Source organism: Myxocyprinus asiaticus, chromosome 26 (assembly GCF_019703515.2).
Source record: "Myxocyprinus asiaticus isolate MX2 ecotype Aquarium Trade chromosome 26, UBuf_Myxa_2, whole genome shotgun sequence".
NCBI classification, from domain to species: domain Eukaryota; kingdom Metazoa; phylum Chordata; class Actinopteri; order Cypriniformes; family Catostomidae; genus Myxocyprinus; species Myxocyprinus asiaticus.
The window spans coordinates 5,442,217-5,458,611 of record NC_059369.1 but is presented as its reverse complement, the minus strand read 5'-3'; the positions used below and the strand labels follow the sequence as shown (position 1 = coordinate 5,458,611).

At 40.0% G+C, this 16,395-nt stretch overlaps 1 protein-coding gene across 11 annotated transcripts in view; it reads right to left on the bottom strand.

The window, feature by feature from the left end:
• The window catches only part of LOC127417332 (homeodomain-interacting protein kinase 3-like), a 150,613-nt gene that overhangs the window by 58,009 nt on the left and 76,209 nt on the right, over positions 1–16,395 (bottom strand). For all 11 annotated transcript variants that reach the window (XM_051657291.1, XM_051657292.1, XM_051657286.1 and 8 more), the window contains exon 3: positions 832–955. In XM_051657291.1, coding sequence (XP_051513251.1) covers positions 832–955 — 124 coding nt within the window. The remainder of the gene's footprint in view (positions 1–831; positions 956–16,395) is intronic.

The following is a 16,395-nucleotide window of genomic DNA, read 5'->3' as shown; positions in this document are numbered from 1 at the left end:
ATGGAACCCGCTGGCATCCGAGATCCATAAACCCCCATCCCAACTGTGTTAATGGCCCAGCAGACCATTGGGGTGGAAGGAAACCCATCAAACCCCCTGCTACTGCCGCGACACACCCTGTCAGGTCGAGGGCTGCTGGAACTCTGCTCTCCAAACCCTCCCCAGAAACAGTGAGCTAATCTGAGCACACACATTCTCTGCTGCCCCCTCCTCTCAGATTCATCTTCAGGGTCTGCAAGGGCCCCACAACAGGAGGAAACGATTCGAAAACTAGGAGCGGAGAAAGCACTTGGATTATAAAGCATGCACGCATAGACAGACACACAGCAAACACCCACTAACTGACATTTGTGCACTAACACAGCCTGTAGGCAACAGCCGTGTAAATTCTTGTGGAGATTGTTTGGGCCTGAGAGCACATACCATGACCCTGTGCTAAACAGATTACGTCAAGAGCAGGAGAAATATGGGAGAACTCGCCATCATCAAGAGAGATATGCAGCGGGTGTTTGTGTGTGTTTATCAAAGAGACTATAAAACAAGATTTTAAGCACACAGAGGAAGAGAGAGAGAGAGAAAGAGATATGGGTGAATCTCACAAATACTGTATATATCCAGGTCACATTTCACTCCAAAATCAAATGGAAAGATAAGACATTATACTAGGCAGAATGCAACAAACAGTGTTGTATTTAAGCAAAATATCATTTCTTTCTTTCTCTTGATTTTTGGAGTGAAATAAGACCTGCACATGTTCTTGACAGGTTTTGAGAGATTCATCACTATGACAGCGAGAGTGCAGGAGGAGAAAGCCATTCAGAGGAACTGTACCTGGTCATACTCGATGGCTCCCGGGTAGAGAGGCCAGCCCAGAAACAACTCAGCAATCACACATCCCAGAGACCACATGTCTATGGCTTCACAAAACGGCAGACCAAGAATGATCTCTGGAGCCCTGCAGACCAAAAACAAACAAGATATACAGGGTCACCATTACAAACACTCAGATTAAGATTAAGATCTCACTAAAAACATCAAGAGCAGTGCTAAACCTCAAACACAACAAATACTTTGTTCAAATACTCTAACTTATTTGACAATAAAATATCAGAGAATGTAATATTTTGGGAAATTGCCTTTGGAGCTGTGCAGTTAATAATTCACATGCATTTTATTTAGGTCTATAATGAGTCTATAAAATGGTTGAATGGTGGCAACACTTATAATATTTATGGCAAACACTTTTAGATTGCAAAAAAATTGTTTATTTTTTGTTTCACAATTAAATTCTTTTTTCAAGGGAAAATGCGACAATACCGCATTTGCACACTTTACTAACCATACAAAAAAGAATGTCTGTCCTACAGTATGTTCTTAGCTGGGGACCAAAAAATAAATACATAAAAATAAATAAATACATAATTATCAGTCACCTGGCTAACGCTTTCAATTTGAAGTATGGCTAGGCGGTATATTGGATATATCATATCATATCATATAATATTGTGTTTTGGCAATGTAAAGTTACCGTATTTTCCAGAAATAAAGTCACACCTGGTCAAAATCGCATTGCTGAGAAAAAAAAAAAAACACATAAGTTGTCAAACTCACAGGTCAAGCATGATTACAGTACCTCAGAATCTACACATTGTATCACAGTGTCTTTGTCCTCGTTTTAAACGGGAGAATTTGCTTTAAGTAACCGTGTGTATCAGTTTCTCATTCTTTTTATGTTTCATGAAAGAAACACGACAAGTAAGCCACATCTGTTTAAAACATCTGTAACTATGCTGTGCACAAATAAACTTTTAGTCTGAGATAAAAAAAATATGCCTGTTGTATTCTATTCATTCATTAACGTTCGTGGCCATGGACGCTGGCAGCGGCAGGGAAACGGCCTCCGTGGCTATGGATGCTCGCAGCAGCAGGAGAGCAGGCGCCCGGCTGCTCCTCCGGGTGGTGATAGGTTTGTCCAACTAGACCATAGGAACTTGCCACTTGGAAGCAATGTCGATGTCCAAGTTCCCTTCGGCTCCAGAGTTCACAATACAGGAACAGTGGGATTGGCTGATCCACACAGCAACAGGGCCGGATCGAATACTCGGCAGAGCTCCGTGGCGAATGCTAGGAACGAAGCACGACAGGGACTTCCATTGTCCCACATGGCAGTTCCCCAATCAGCGGCCCTTCCGGTGAGGTGCATGATGACGTATGCCACCTTCACTGTGTCCGACGGGAAAGCAGAGGGCTGTAACGTGAAGAACAGGGAACATTGTGAAAGGAATGCACTACAGATCCTGTCTCACCTGAATAAGGGGTTGGAGGAGGGATACGCGTCTCTGAACGCCCAGGGATGTGGGGAACCACCAGAGCTGGCGAGGGCACTTCCAGAGTGGGACCAGCATCGGGAGGTGGGCGGAGTTGTTGAACAACAGCAATGAGCTTAGCGAGCTGCGACACCATCATCTCCGGAGCCCGGTTAGTTGCGGATGTCTGCTGATGTCTCAGCAAGGCTCCCTGCTGAGAGAGGGTGGAGCGAAGAGTACAACCCCAATTCCGAAAACGTTGGGACAGTATGAAAAATGCTAATAAAAACAAAAATGAGTGATTTGTAAATTATATTCACCCATTTGCTATATTGAAAGCACCACAACTACACATTATATGATGTTATACCTATGAATTTCATTGTTTTTTTGAAAATGTACAGTACTTTCAAATCAGACGGGGCAATTTAAGACTATTAACAATTTGACGAGTTGAAATAACAAGGCAATGTGAAACAGGAGATGTTAAACAGGTGAGGAAATTGTATCATAGTATATAAGAAGCCTCCAAAAACAGCCCAGTCCTTCAAGAGCAAGGATCATTAGAGACTTGTCAATTTGCCAACAGATGCTTCAGCAAATAATCCAGCACTTTGAGAACAATGTTCCCCAAAGATAAATTGGAAGGATTTTGGGCATTTCACCCTCTACATTGCATAATATAGTTAAACAATTCAAGGAATCTGGTCAAATCTCAGTGCATAAAGGGCAAGACGAAAACAACTTCTGAATGCACATGATCTCTGATCCCTCAGACGTCACTGTCTTAAAAAACGTCATTCATCTGTAATGGATATCATGAACATGGGACTGGGATTACTTAAGCAAACCTTTGTTAGTCAACACCACTCACCACTGCATCCACAGATGCATGTTAAGACTTTACTATGTGAAGGAGAAGCCCTACATCAACACTGTCCAGAAGCGCTGCTGACTTCTCTGGGCTCGGTCTCATCTGAGATGTAAAGTAGAACCGTGGAACTGTGTTTTTTGGTCCGATGAGTCCACATTTAATAAAACACAGCTGTCGTGTTATTCGGGCCACAGAGGAAAAGGACCATCCAAACTGTTATTAGCATCAGGTCCAAAAGCCAGTGTCTGTATGTGCCAGGAGTGTGTCAGTGCCCATGGCATAGGTAACTTGCACATCTGTGAGAACACCATGAATGCAGACAGATATGTACAAATTTTGGAGAAACATATACTGCCATCCAGCACTGTCTTTTCCAGGGACCTCCCTGCATTTTCCAGAAGAACAACTTCAAACCACATACTGCCCGGATTTCAAGTGCATGGCTGTGTGAACAGAGAGTGCGGGTGCTAGATTGGCCTACCTGCAGACCTGACCATCTCCAATTGAGAATGTGTGGTGCATTATGAAGCACATCATATGGCAACAAAGACCCCGTACAATTGTGCAGCTAAAGACCTTTATAATGGATGAATAGGGGAAAATTCCACTTTTAAACTAAACAAACTTGTCCTCAGTGCCTAAATGCTTAATAAGTGTTATTAGAAGAAATGTTGATGTTTCACAGTGGTAAACACTCGACTGTCCCAACTTTTTTGGAACGTGTTGCAATCATCTGATATGAAATTACTGTTCATTTTCAAACGAACAATGAAATTCACAAGGTAAAACATCATATAATGTGTAGTTGTAGAGCTTTCAATTTCAAAGGGTGAATATAATTTACAAATCACTCATTTTTGTTTTTATTAGATTCCTCCGCTGGGTCTATACTTGGCTGGATTGTTCTGTCACAGTGCGAGAGCGAGACAGAGACCCAAGAGCAGAGTAACAGTTCAAAGGATTTATAATAAATTATAATTTTAGCAAACACGATGAGGAATCCTCCGATGAGCGCTCCCGCAGGCGATTGCATGCGCCATGACAGCGAGGAGTAGAGCCGCGAGGAAACCTCCGCTGAGCACAGCTGACACAGCAAACTGGAAGACAATCACTTTCCCGACATGCAGGCAGAGACGAGGAATCCTCCGCTGAAGATTTGTGAGCACAGAGAACAAGCATACAGCAAGCTGGAAGGCAACCACACACTTGACATGTGGGCAGTGACGGGCAACCAAACAGATACACGAGAACAGGACCAACTAGGCAGAGACAGTGAGATTAGTAAGTAACTTAACTCAACTAACATCTACAAGCAACAAACTAAGACATACTACATTCAACATTACAGCCAAGAACATGACACACGAGGGGATTAAAATAGGCAGGAACAAACAAGGGACAGGTGCCGCTCGCCAGCAGAAAGCTGGCATGATCAGCGTTTCTATGGAAACAATCAGGGTTCCCATGGAAACGCTGATTCCGTGTGCCAGAGGCACCTGAAAAACATGAGGGAAAACATAAACACGATTTGAACAAAACAAACAGAGCATGGTGCATGAGTGTCCGGATCCCGACACAGACCGACACCGAACCATACAGGAAGTCAGGATCCAGACACCATGCTCCGGACATGAAACAAGACTGACCAAAGAGCACATGGCGGTAACATGGGGTGACAGAACATGGGGTGATGATGTCATGGTCCCGTCAGACAAAAACCCAACCTGACAAGGTGACAGGACCGTGACATATTAACCATCAATGAAAAGTGTCAATTAGAGCATTCCACTCAGGTCTGTTCTCATTGCATTAAAACCTGTTTTTACAAGTTGTTTTGTGCAGTGGCTGAGCATTGCAACCAAATCGCAGACATTTATCTTTTATTCACTTTGCCAAAATTTGCTGCTAATAGGGCCTATGTGAAATTGACTTGATGCACTGATGTATAAAGCAGTGTTAAAGTAAGTCGGGAAAACACTTCACAGCTTGTTTTGGATGTGTGCCCTACATAAAGAGTAAAGTATACACATCCAATGCAAATTACTACCTTGGTTACCAGATTTTTAACAACCAAGTTAAAGTATCACACAACATCATAGTGCATTGTATATCAAATAGTAAGGCCCTTATAAACATATAGCTATATATCCAGAAAAATAGTATGCCTTGGAAAAAGATGTATTGTGGTTTAATGTAGGACTAGTCCAACACCAGACCTGGTTACACAAGTTACCAGGTAAGTGAGCCCTACCTTAAGTGTAGCCATGGTGACGCAGGAAGCCCAGTGACTGCTTAGCAACAAATCACCACGGTGACTCATTGTTTGTGTGTGAGTGTGATGAAGCTTCAGTCAGTGTTCATTTGAGTAAGTCCATCTGACAGAGTACTGCCACTCAGGTTACTCAAGTACAAACACACAAAATTAGCAAAATATGAGCTCTGTTCCCAAACTTACAGAGCTGCTTACCTAGGTAATACCCTAAAGTGAAGAATACTGCAAAGAGACTCCTACAGGGTTCCTCACACCTTTAAGTGTTTTTAAGAATTAAAAAATGATCTTAGTGGTTTCACTCACAAAGAGCATTTCTAGCTAATGAAATGTTTAAGAGCAGAGCAAAAGTATGAAAAAATCTGATTAATTGCATTTTATGCATAAAGCTGGGTGATGATCCTCCACTGCAGGTCTCATTTATCGTCTCTCCCTCATTAACACGTAAGCGGATCCAATAATGATCTCCAGCCATGTATCTGTTCTGTCTACGAGGGGGATCACATGCCCAAAGTAACTGCATACAGGGTTATTTTGAGGAGTGTTGGGGGTGGGGAGGTCATCTACCGTGTAGCAAAAGTCATTTGTCTGATTAAAACAAAAATGATAAATATTACACTTATTTAATGGCAGCAGCTTTCCCCTCTGTAGTCTCAGCATCAGACGGCATGCCTGCAATCCATTCACTGACTGTTTGATGTCTACGTATATGCAGTGATGGGCAGTAGCTTCTCTACATATAGCGAAGCTATTAGCTTAACTACAGTACATTTCTGAGTAGAAAGGTACTGGATGTACTAAAGATATCAGACACAAATAAATCGGTCATCTGAGTCGGTTCTTTACAATTAATTGGCCACATGTGATAGCAAATTGGTCTGAATCGGTTCGCGATTCAATCTGAATGATTCAGAAAGCTCTGCTGAATCATTTGGTGCGCACTCTCACTTGCCAATATGCTCATGGAATATTTTAAAATATAGAAAATAATGATAACGCTGGTTGCAGTGGATCTACAATTAATGGAAATGAAACCTGCAAATGCGTTCTATCGTTTGCATTGATGAAGGAGGTCTTTACTAAGTTCAACACGTGTGCAGCTTGTGAACGACTTCTGCAGGATGATATTTTACCACCAAAAAAGTAACAAAACATTTAGTAGCCTATACAAAAACACATCAAAAAAGTACCATGGCATTACCAAGTATTTTGGATATGTACCATCACCATATTAAGACAATGGTACAGTTGTGCTCAAAAGTTTGCATACCCTGGTAGAAATTGTGAACTTTTGACAATGATTTTGAAAATATGACTGATCATGCAAAAAAAACTGTATTTTATTTAAGGATAGTGATCATATGAAGACATTTATTATCACATAATTGTTTGGCTCCTTTTTAAATCATAATGATAACAGAAATCACCCAAATGGCCCTGATCAAAAGTTTACATACCCTTGAATGTTTGGCCTGGTTACAGACACACAAGGTGACACACACAGGTTTAAATGGCAATTAAAGGTTAATTTCCCACACCTGTGGCTTTTTAAATTGCAATTAGTGTCTGTGTATAAATAGTCAATGAGTTTGTTTGCTCTCATGTGGATGCACTGAGCAGGCTAGATACTGAGCCATGGGGAGCAGAAAAGAACTGTCAAAAGACCTGTGTAACAAGGTAATGGAACTTTATAAAGATGGAAAAGGATATAAAAAGATATCCAAAGCTTTAAAAATGCCAGTCAGTACTGTTCAATCACTTATTAAGAAGTGGAAAATTCAGAGATCTCTTGATACCAAGCCAAGGTCAGGTAGACCAAGAAAGATATCAGCCAAAACTGCCATAAGAATTGTTCGGGATACAAAGAAAAACTCACAGGTAACCTCAGGAGAAATACAGGCTGCTCTGGAAAAAGACGGTGTGGTTGTTTCATTTTTAATTGAATATATCACAATTCAAGTGGGTCAAAAGTTTACATACACTATGCTAACTGTGCCTTTAAGCAGCTTGGAAAATTCCAGAAATTTATGTCAAGCCTAGACAATGAGCCAATTAGCTTCTGACAGGAGGTGTACTGAATTGCATGTGTACCTTTGGATGTATTTTAGGGCCTACCTTCAAACTCAGTGCCTCTTTGCTTGGCATCATGGGAAAATAAAAAGAAATCAGCCAAGACCTCAGAAAAAACAAATTGTGGACCTCCACAAGTCTGGTTCATCTTGGGAGCAATTTCCAAATGCCTGAAGGTACCACATTCATCTGTACAAACAACAGTACACAAGTATAAACACCATGGGACCACGCAGCCATCATACCACTGAGGAAGGAGACGCGTTCTGTCTCCTAGAGATGAACGTAGTTTGGTGCGAAAAGTGCAAATCAATCCCAGAACAACAGCAAAGGACCTTGTGAAGATGCTGGAGGAAACAGGTAAACAAGTATCTATATCCACAGTAAAACGAGTCCTATATTGACATAACCTGAAAGGTTGCTCAGCAAGGAAGAAGCCACTGCTCCATAACTGCCATAATAAAGGCAGACTACAGTTTGCAAGTGCACATGGGGACAAAGATCTTACATTTGGAGAAATTTCCTCTGGTCTGATGAAACAAAAATGGAACCTTTTGGCCATAATGAACATCGTTATATTTGGAGGAAAAAGGGTGAGGCTTGCAAGCCGAAGAACACCATCCCAATCATGTAGCATGGGGTGCAGCATCATGTTGTGGGTGTGCTTTGCTGCAGGAGGTACTGGTACACTACACAAAATAGATGGCATCATGAGGAAGGAAAATTATGTGGATATATTGAAGCAACATCTCAAGACATCAGCCAGGAAGTTAAAGCTTGGTTGCAAATGGGTCTTCCAAATGGACAATGACCCCAAGCATACCTCCAAAGTTGTGGCAAATTGGCTTAAGGACAACAAAGTCAAGGTATTAGAGTGGCCATCACAAAGCCCTGACTCAATCCGATAGAAAGTTTGTGGGCAGAACTGAAAAAGCGTGTGTGAGCAAGGAGGCCTACAAACCTGACTCAGTTACACCAGTTCTGTCTGGAGGATTGGGCCAAATTTCCAACAACTTATTGTGAGAAGCTTGTGTCTACCCAAACATTTTGACCCAAGTTAAACAATTTAAAGGCAATGCTACCAAATACTAACAAAGTGTATGTAAACTTCTGACCCACTGGGAATATGATGAAAGAAATAAAAGTTTAAATAATTCATTCTCTCTACTATTATTCTAACATTTCACATTCTTAAAATAAAGTAGTGATCCTAACTGACCTAAGATAGGAAACATTCCCTATGATTAAATGTCAGAAACTGAGTTTAAATGTATTTGGCTAAGGTGTATTTTTACATGCACATACATTTCATATTGCATACTGTATTGCACTATACTGTACCATGGCTTACATAAACATCATGTGATTAGTATTTTAGATGCTTTGTCTATGACAGTATACTCTGTGCATCTGGTTGAAGAAAAAAAAAGAAAAAAAGAAAAAGAAGCAGCTTAAATGTAGCAAGCTACTTTTGGCATGTAGCTTGTAGTGTAACTTGCTATTTTCTCTGAGGTGTAGCTTTTAGCTTAGCTTAAAACATTTTTTCGTTGAGTAGTTGGTAGCTTAGCTAACTAATTTTGTTGAGTAGCTTGCCCAAAACTGCGTATATGCACACAAGCACTTGTGAAAAACTTCCGGGAGTGAGGGCATAAATGTTTTAACTAGTCCACCAGGAAGCTAGCTTGTGATTGGTTAATTTTTACTTCCATAACTGCACAAACTTTGGCAAATTCAGTGACTAGTGTTGAAGTGTTCAAAATCTTAAGATACTCGAGAGTTTAGTTTTGAGGCACACAGTTGCAAGTAAACTAGATATCCACAAGCCGAACTGCACTTTCTGCAGTATATGAAGTATATGATACTTAGGCTTTTTTTTTACTTTGGTGGACAGAAATTCTCATTACAAATTCTACACAAACTGTCCATTTATTTTTCTTCTGCGTTGTCTGCACAACTGTTCGCAGAGAATGCAACAGCAATATTTGAAGGTTTCGCATTTTTACAGATTAGTTTTTATTTTCTTAAGCCCTATTCGGACAGGACTAGATTTCCCTGAGGAGGTCAGGGAATTTTGTGTTTCGCAGACATACTTTGTGATTTTAATCCCATCTGTTTTTCCTCAAACAGCCTCTGTAAATATTTCAGAGCAAATTACCTACTGTTTTTCGGCTAACTCAAGGGTCAGAAATCTAATGCTGTCCGAATGCGAATGTCTTTGATTCCTGATATAAAATTTTCACAACGGTTCTCCTCGTATTTTAAACTACTTGAAATACCATTAAAATAGTACTTATGCGTGCCAATCTTCTGCCTGCTGCGGGCCTTTCAATATGGGTGTAGATTTTTTGCCATCCGACGACAAAATAAGAAAATAAATATCAACAAGGAGAGCCAAATCACAAAAACTACTCAGATTGGCCACTGTAAAATCAGCATCAAGTAAGATACTCACCATAGTTTTTCAGATCAATTATGAAACATTATAATTATTTAATTCACAGATAAGTCTTGTTTATTTCAGTGGGTTTATTATAAGCAGGGTTGGGAAGTAACGGAATACATGTAACAGGATTACGTATTTAAAATACAAAATATAAGTAACTGTATTCCACTACAGTTACAATTTAAATCATTGGTAATTAGAATACAGTTACATTCAAAAAGTATTTTGATTACTGAAGAGATTACTTTGCATTTTATTGTCATTTGTTTCATTTAATATTTAGTCCTTTCAGATGAAAAACATTTATACATATAAATGATGTGATCCAAAGTGCATTTGAACAGCGGTGAAACACTTTCTTATGATGTGTTACATTCATACGAGCAGACAGAGAAGTAAGTTTGAAGTACAGTTTGGAGCAGAAGAAATAGAAATAAACTTTGTGTAAATTGTCAGCTTTACGCTAAGCTAAAATGCTATTCTAGCCATTTTACATGCACGTTACCAGGCACGAACCTATATATTTTTTTTTAATCAAGAAAATTCACGTTGGATCATAATTTCTTTTTTCTAGTAAGACCTTAGGGCAAAAATCGTATTCTTGATAATAATTTTTGTATTGTTTTCCTGTAAAAATATCTAAAAATCCTTAAAACAAGATCAATTTGATTGATCTTGTTTTAGAAACAACACTGCATAAGATATTTAGGTTTTTCAGAGAATGTATTTTTAACGTGTATTTTGTCTTACTGTACTGGCAGAGTTTTTATAGTCAAAACAAGTGAAAAAATCTACCAGTGCTGAAGAAGTAATCCAAAGTATTTAGAATACATTACTGACCTTGAGTAATCTAATGGAATACATTACAAATGACATTTTACAGCATGTATTCTGTAATCTGTAGTAGAATACATTTCAAAAGTAACCCTCCCAACCCTGATTATAAGCAGCCACTTCTATAAACTCATGTGAAGTTTATTTTAATAGTCTTTTTAAAATAAGATTTATAATGTATAATTAATAAATGAAAAATAAATCAATAAATTTAATTACAAATTAATTTTTTTAAATATGTAATTTTACATTTAAACAGATAAAGTTCAAAAGATACGTTAATTTTATCAAAACTAATTTTATGTGTTTAAACTTCTGTATGCCCACATCCAGAAAACAGACACTCTCACCTCTATAATAAACATGGAGATCTTAATCCCATCCAAATCAGTACATGAAATTACAGATGTTAGGTGATGATAATTGAAACTCAAACGTTATTTAGGAAACTAATCCAGTCCAAATAGGGCTTTAATCAATATTTTTTTTCTTGTTTTCCCAATCGAAAAATCAAAACATCCTTTAAAATATTTATTTACTTGGGAAGAAAAATGACAAGAGCTATATAGAAAAATTTAGAGATGCTTATGATTAATACAAGAAACAAACTTTGCATTAGAGGTAAGGAAAATTTGGCTGTAACTAATTATTATTTTGATAATCTATTTTTCTTTGATTAATCAATTAATCAGATTAAGCCAAATTTTACTTCCTGTATTTTATTACAATATATATACACACACACACACACACACACACACACACACACACACACACACACACACTACACACAGAGTTGAAGTCAGAAGTTTACATACACCTTAGCCAAATACATTTAAACTCAGTTTTTCATAATTCCAGACATTTAATCATAGAAAACATTCCCAGTCTTAGACCAGTTAGGATCACTACTTTATTTTAAGAATGTGAAATGCCAGAATAATAGTAGAGAATTATTTCTTCCAGCTTTTATTTCTTTCATCACATTCCCAGTGGGTCCTTAAGCCATATTGCCACAACTTCAGAGGTATGCTTGGGGTCATTGTCCATATGGAAGACCCATTTGCGTCCGAGCTTTAACTTCCAGGCTGAAGTCTTGAGATGTTACTTCAATATATCCACATAACATTCCTTCCTCATGATGCCATCTATTTTGTGAAGTGCACCAGTCCCTCCTGCAGCAAAGCACCCCCACAACATGATGCTGCCACCCCCATGCTTCATGGTTGGGATGGTGTTCTTCGGCTTGCAAGCCTCACCCTTTTTCTCCAAACATAACGATGGTCATTATGGCCAAACAGTTCAATTTTTGTTTCATTAGACCAGAGGACATTTCTCCAAAAAGTAAGATTTCTGTCCCCATGTGCACTTGCAAACTGTAGTCTGCCTTTATTATGGCAGTTATGGAGCAGTGGCTTCTTCCTTGCTGAGCAGCCTTTCAGGTTATGTCAATATAGGACTCGTTTTACTGTGGATATAGATACTTGTTTACCTTGTGAAGAATAATAGTAAAGTCATCACAACTATGGAATAATAGAAATGGAAATATGGGAATTATGTTGTGACTAAAATATATCCAAAACTATGTTATATTTTCACATTTTCAAAGTGGCCTCTCCTTGCCTAGATTTTGCAGAAATGTACTCTTGGCATTTTCTCAACCAATTTCTTGAAGTATCACCCTGGGATACTTTTTAAACAGTACTGAAGGAGTTCCCATCTATATGCCGGGCACTTAGTGGCTGCTTATCTTAATTATTCGGTCCAAGTCATCCATTTAAAAAAAAAAAATTTTTTTTTATTTTTTATAAAATGTTAGTTTTGTAATTAAATATACTAATATGTTGGCACAATTAAATTTTTGTCTACAAAACTAATTTAAAACTTTTAAGCATATGCCTTCAGATCAAAAGGTTTTTAAGATCATGAGAAACATTTCAGGCAAGTGACCCCAAACTTTTGAACGGTAGTGTAGATACTTGTCTACCTGTTTCCTCCAGCATCTTCACAAGGTCCTTTGCTGTTGTTCTGGGATTGATTTGCACTTTTAGCACCAAACTTACCTTACTGAGTGGTATGATGGCTGTGTGGTCCCATGATGTTTATACTTGTGTACTATTGTTTGTACAGATGAATGTGGTACCATAAGGCATTTGGAAATTGCTCCCAAGGATGATCCAAACCATTTTTTTTTCTCAGGTCTTGGCGGATTTCTTTTGATTTTTCGATGATGTCAAGCAAAGAGGCACTGAGTTTGAATGTAGGCCTCAAAATACATCCACAGGTACACCTCAAATTCAGTAAACCTCCTATCAAAAGCTAATTGGCTAATTGTCTAAAGCTTGATATAATTTTCCGGAATTTTCCAAGCTGCTTAAAGGCACAGTTAACTTAGTGTATGTGAATTTCTGACCAACTGGAATTGTGATATAGTCAACTAAAAGTGAAACAATCTGTCTGTATACAATTGTTGGAAAAATGACTCCTGTCATGCACAAAGTAGATGCCCTAAACGACTTGCCAAACTATAGTTTGCTAATATTAAATCTGTGGAGTGGTTAAAAAATGAGTTTTAATGACTTCAGCCTAAGTGTATGTAAACTTTTGACTTCAAATATATAGCTGCATGCTATATACTGTATTGTGTACAAAAAACATCTGTTACGTATGTAATCTTGGTTCCCTGACTGTCTAAGCCTGTGTGGCAAGCATACAGCAGCGCACAAGCAAGCTAAAGCTTCTAAATAAAATAAATTATGGATTTACTCCTGTTTGAACAGAGAGAACCTGGGAAGCAGGAGTCAAATCCTCATCCAGATTATAAATTCTAACAAATGTATGTGGCGAGGACCACCTTGCCGCCATACAAATGTCCTCCAAGGACTCACCTCTAACCAAAGTCCATGAGGATGCCATGCTCCTCGTAGAATGGGCTCGAATTCCTGAAGGCAAAGGTAAGGTGCGCTTCATAAGCACTCGAAATTGCATCAATAAGCCAATGTGACCGTCTTTGCTTGGACACCGAAACACTATGTTGAGCCCACCAAAGCACACAAACAACTGCTCTGACTTATGTTATTGGCTAGCACGTTCAACATAAACTCACAGAGTCCTAACTGGGGAAAGCATATGTAACCTTCCATGCTCCTCCGACTCAAATGGGGGAGGAGAGAAGGACTGTAAATTAATGGTCTGCAAGCAAAATGATGTAGAAATAACCTTAGGAAAATAGCCTAAATTAAGTCTTAACACAACCTTTGAATACCTTGGTGCAAAATCCATACACAAGGGATTGATGGACAGGGCATGCAAAACACTGACTCTCTTAAACGATGCCAATGCCACTAGCAGGGCCGTTTTAAGAGTCAAAACCTGGCCAATAACTGTTGTCAAGGGCTCTAACAAGGCACCTGAGAGTGCCCCTAAAACAAAAGATAAATCCCCTAAAGGGAGCAGACAGGAAGAAAAGGTCTAAGCCTGCGTACCTTGTGCATAAAACGAGAGACAAGACAATGTCTACCAACAGAGACTCCATTGATAAGCACATATTCAGCTGCTAAAACGACTGGATTTTCACTTTGCAGTGTACACCAAGAAGCGAAAAAATAAAAAAGCCACTTAAATGTATATAGCCTCCTTGTTGATGGAGCTCTAGCATTCAGAATGGTATCAACCACAGCAGGGGATAAACCATCATTCAAAAGAGAGCTCTGTTGAGGGGCCACACCCATAATTTCCATAAATGCGGATCGATGCTCAGCAGTGGGTGAGAGAGAAAACCAGAGGGGACAGCGCGACATCTCACTCGAAGCAAACAGGTCCACTTACGCTCTGCCGACCCTCCTCAGATTTGTTTTACAATCTGCGGGTGTGATGTTCATCCTCCGGGTATCAGACTCAGTCTGGACAGGAGATACGCCCCTAAATTCAACCGGACCAGAACATGTATGGCTCGCAGACAGTACCATGTTCTGTGCCCACAGAAGGATGCGATGTGCCAGTCTCAGCATGGCACGAGCAGCACCGTGAACATCTCCATACAGTGTGTGTGTCAATCCAGCCGCTGGCGTATACAGCGCCCCAACCCACGGCGGAGGTGTCTGACATTATCACCTAGCGGCGACACACCTGTCCCAACAGAATGCCCGATATAGATAGCGGGTCCGTTCCCCTGGCAACAGAGCCTGGTAGCACTCACGCATCACTCTGAAGGAAGGAAGCGCATGCCTCAGTGGTTGAAGTCCCTTTGTGGAGTTCATCCAGAACTGAAAAAGATCTTGCATGCAACAAGCCCAGGGGAATGACAGTGGATGCCGCGATCATGAGTCCCAAAAGCCTGTGAAATGTTCTCGCAGGGAGAACACATCCCAGTCTGAACATCGCTAGACACTGGCATAATGACAGAACGCGAGCTGGAGACTGGTCCACGAGTCTAGCTCCACACCTGGAATCACAGACTGTTGCCTTGGCAACAGGATGCTCTTGTCTAGGTTCACTCGCAGCCCTATATATTTTTTTGCCCAAATGGCTGAGAACAACATCTGTTGGGCAGCCAGACACTCTGAGTGAGCTAATACCAACCAATCATCGAGATAATTCAAAACACGAATGCCCTGAAGCCTCAAGGATGTCAGAGTTGCATCCATGTATTTCGTGAAAGTGCGTGGTGCCAGAGTAGCTATGTGGACGTAATCACCCTCTATCCGAACAGAAGGACGCAAAATTGGTTTGCTTTGCCCCCAAAAGCAAATCTGAGAAAGTGCCTGTGCTTCGGCACAATCTGAATATGCAAATAAGCATCCTTCAAATCTACTGTCACAAACCAGTCCCCTGGCTGTACATGTGACATTATTTGTTTCTGTGTCAACATTTTCAATTGACATTTCATTAGAGTGAATTTCAAACATCTCAAATCCAGAATGGGACGCAAGCTGCTGTTATATAACCATGCTCTATCGTTCAAGTTACCCATTTCGAAACGTTTTGCAACTGCTGCCAAGCCACCAGACGGGCAGACAGAGGAATAAATGCATGGCTCTCTCCTGTAGTGCAATGTGTAACCATTAGATGGCGCTTTTGCCTTACTTTTGGTGACTGTTCTACAATCAGCGGCACAGCAGAAAGAGACCCCTGTGCCTTTGCTACTGTGGTGGATTGAATGAAGGTAAATAATGTTTTGTCTGTATTATATCTAGGCATGACCCTGAAGTGTCTACAGCAGGGACGCTCATGGAATAAAACATCTTCCCTGGCATGTTGAACAAGGAAGATTGTAGGTAGAATTGCCTTTTTTCTATCTAGGCATGTATAAAAAGTCACCCTGAAGTGTGTATACAGCAGGGATGTTCATTTCTATCAGGAAGACTTGCAGACTTGAGTGAAATTTAAGATGACATTTATTTGTTGAATATAAAATAGAAATGTAATGTCTCTCTTTGGTGTAAGCCCCGTCTGGCGGTCCGAAGAAGTTGTACTCTGAACTGTCATATCCTGCCGGAGATAGGAGGCTGGGGCGAGGAGCCTACCCCCGTGCAGGACGGAACTCAGCTGGTGGTGGTGGGGAGGTGGAGGTTGCCGTGTTAGCACACTGAAACAGCAA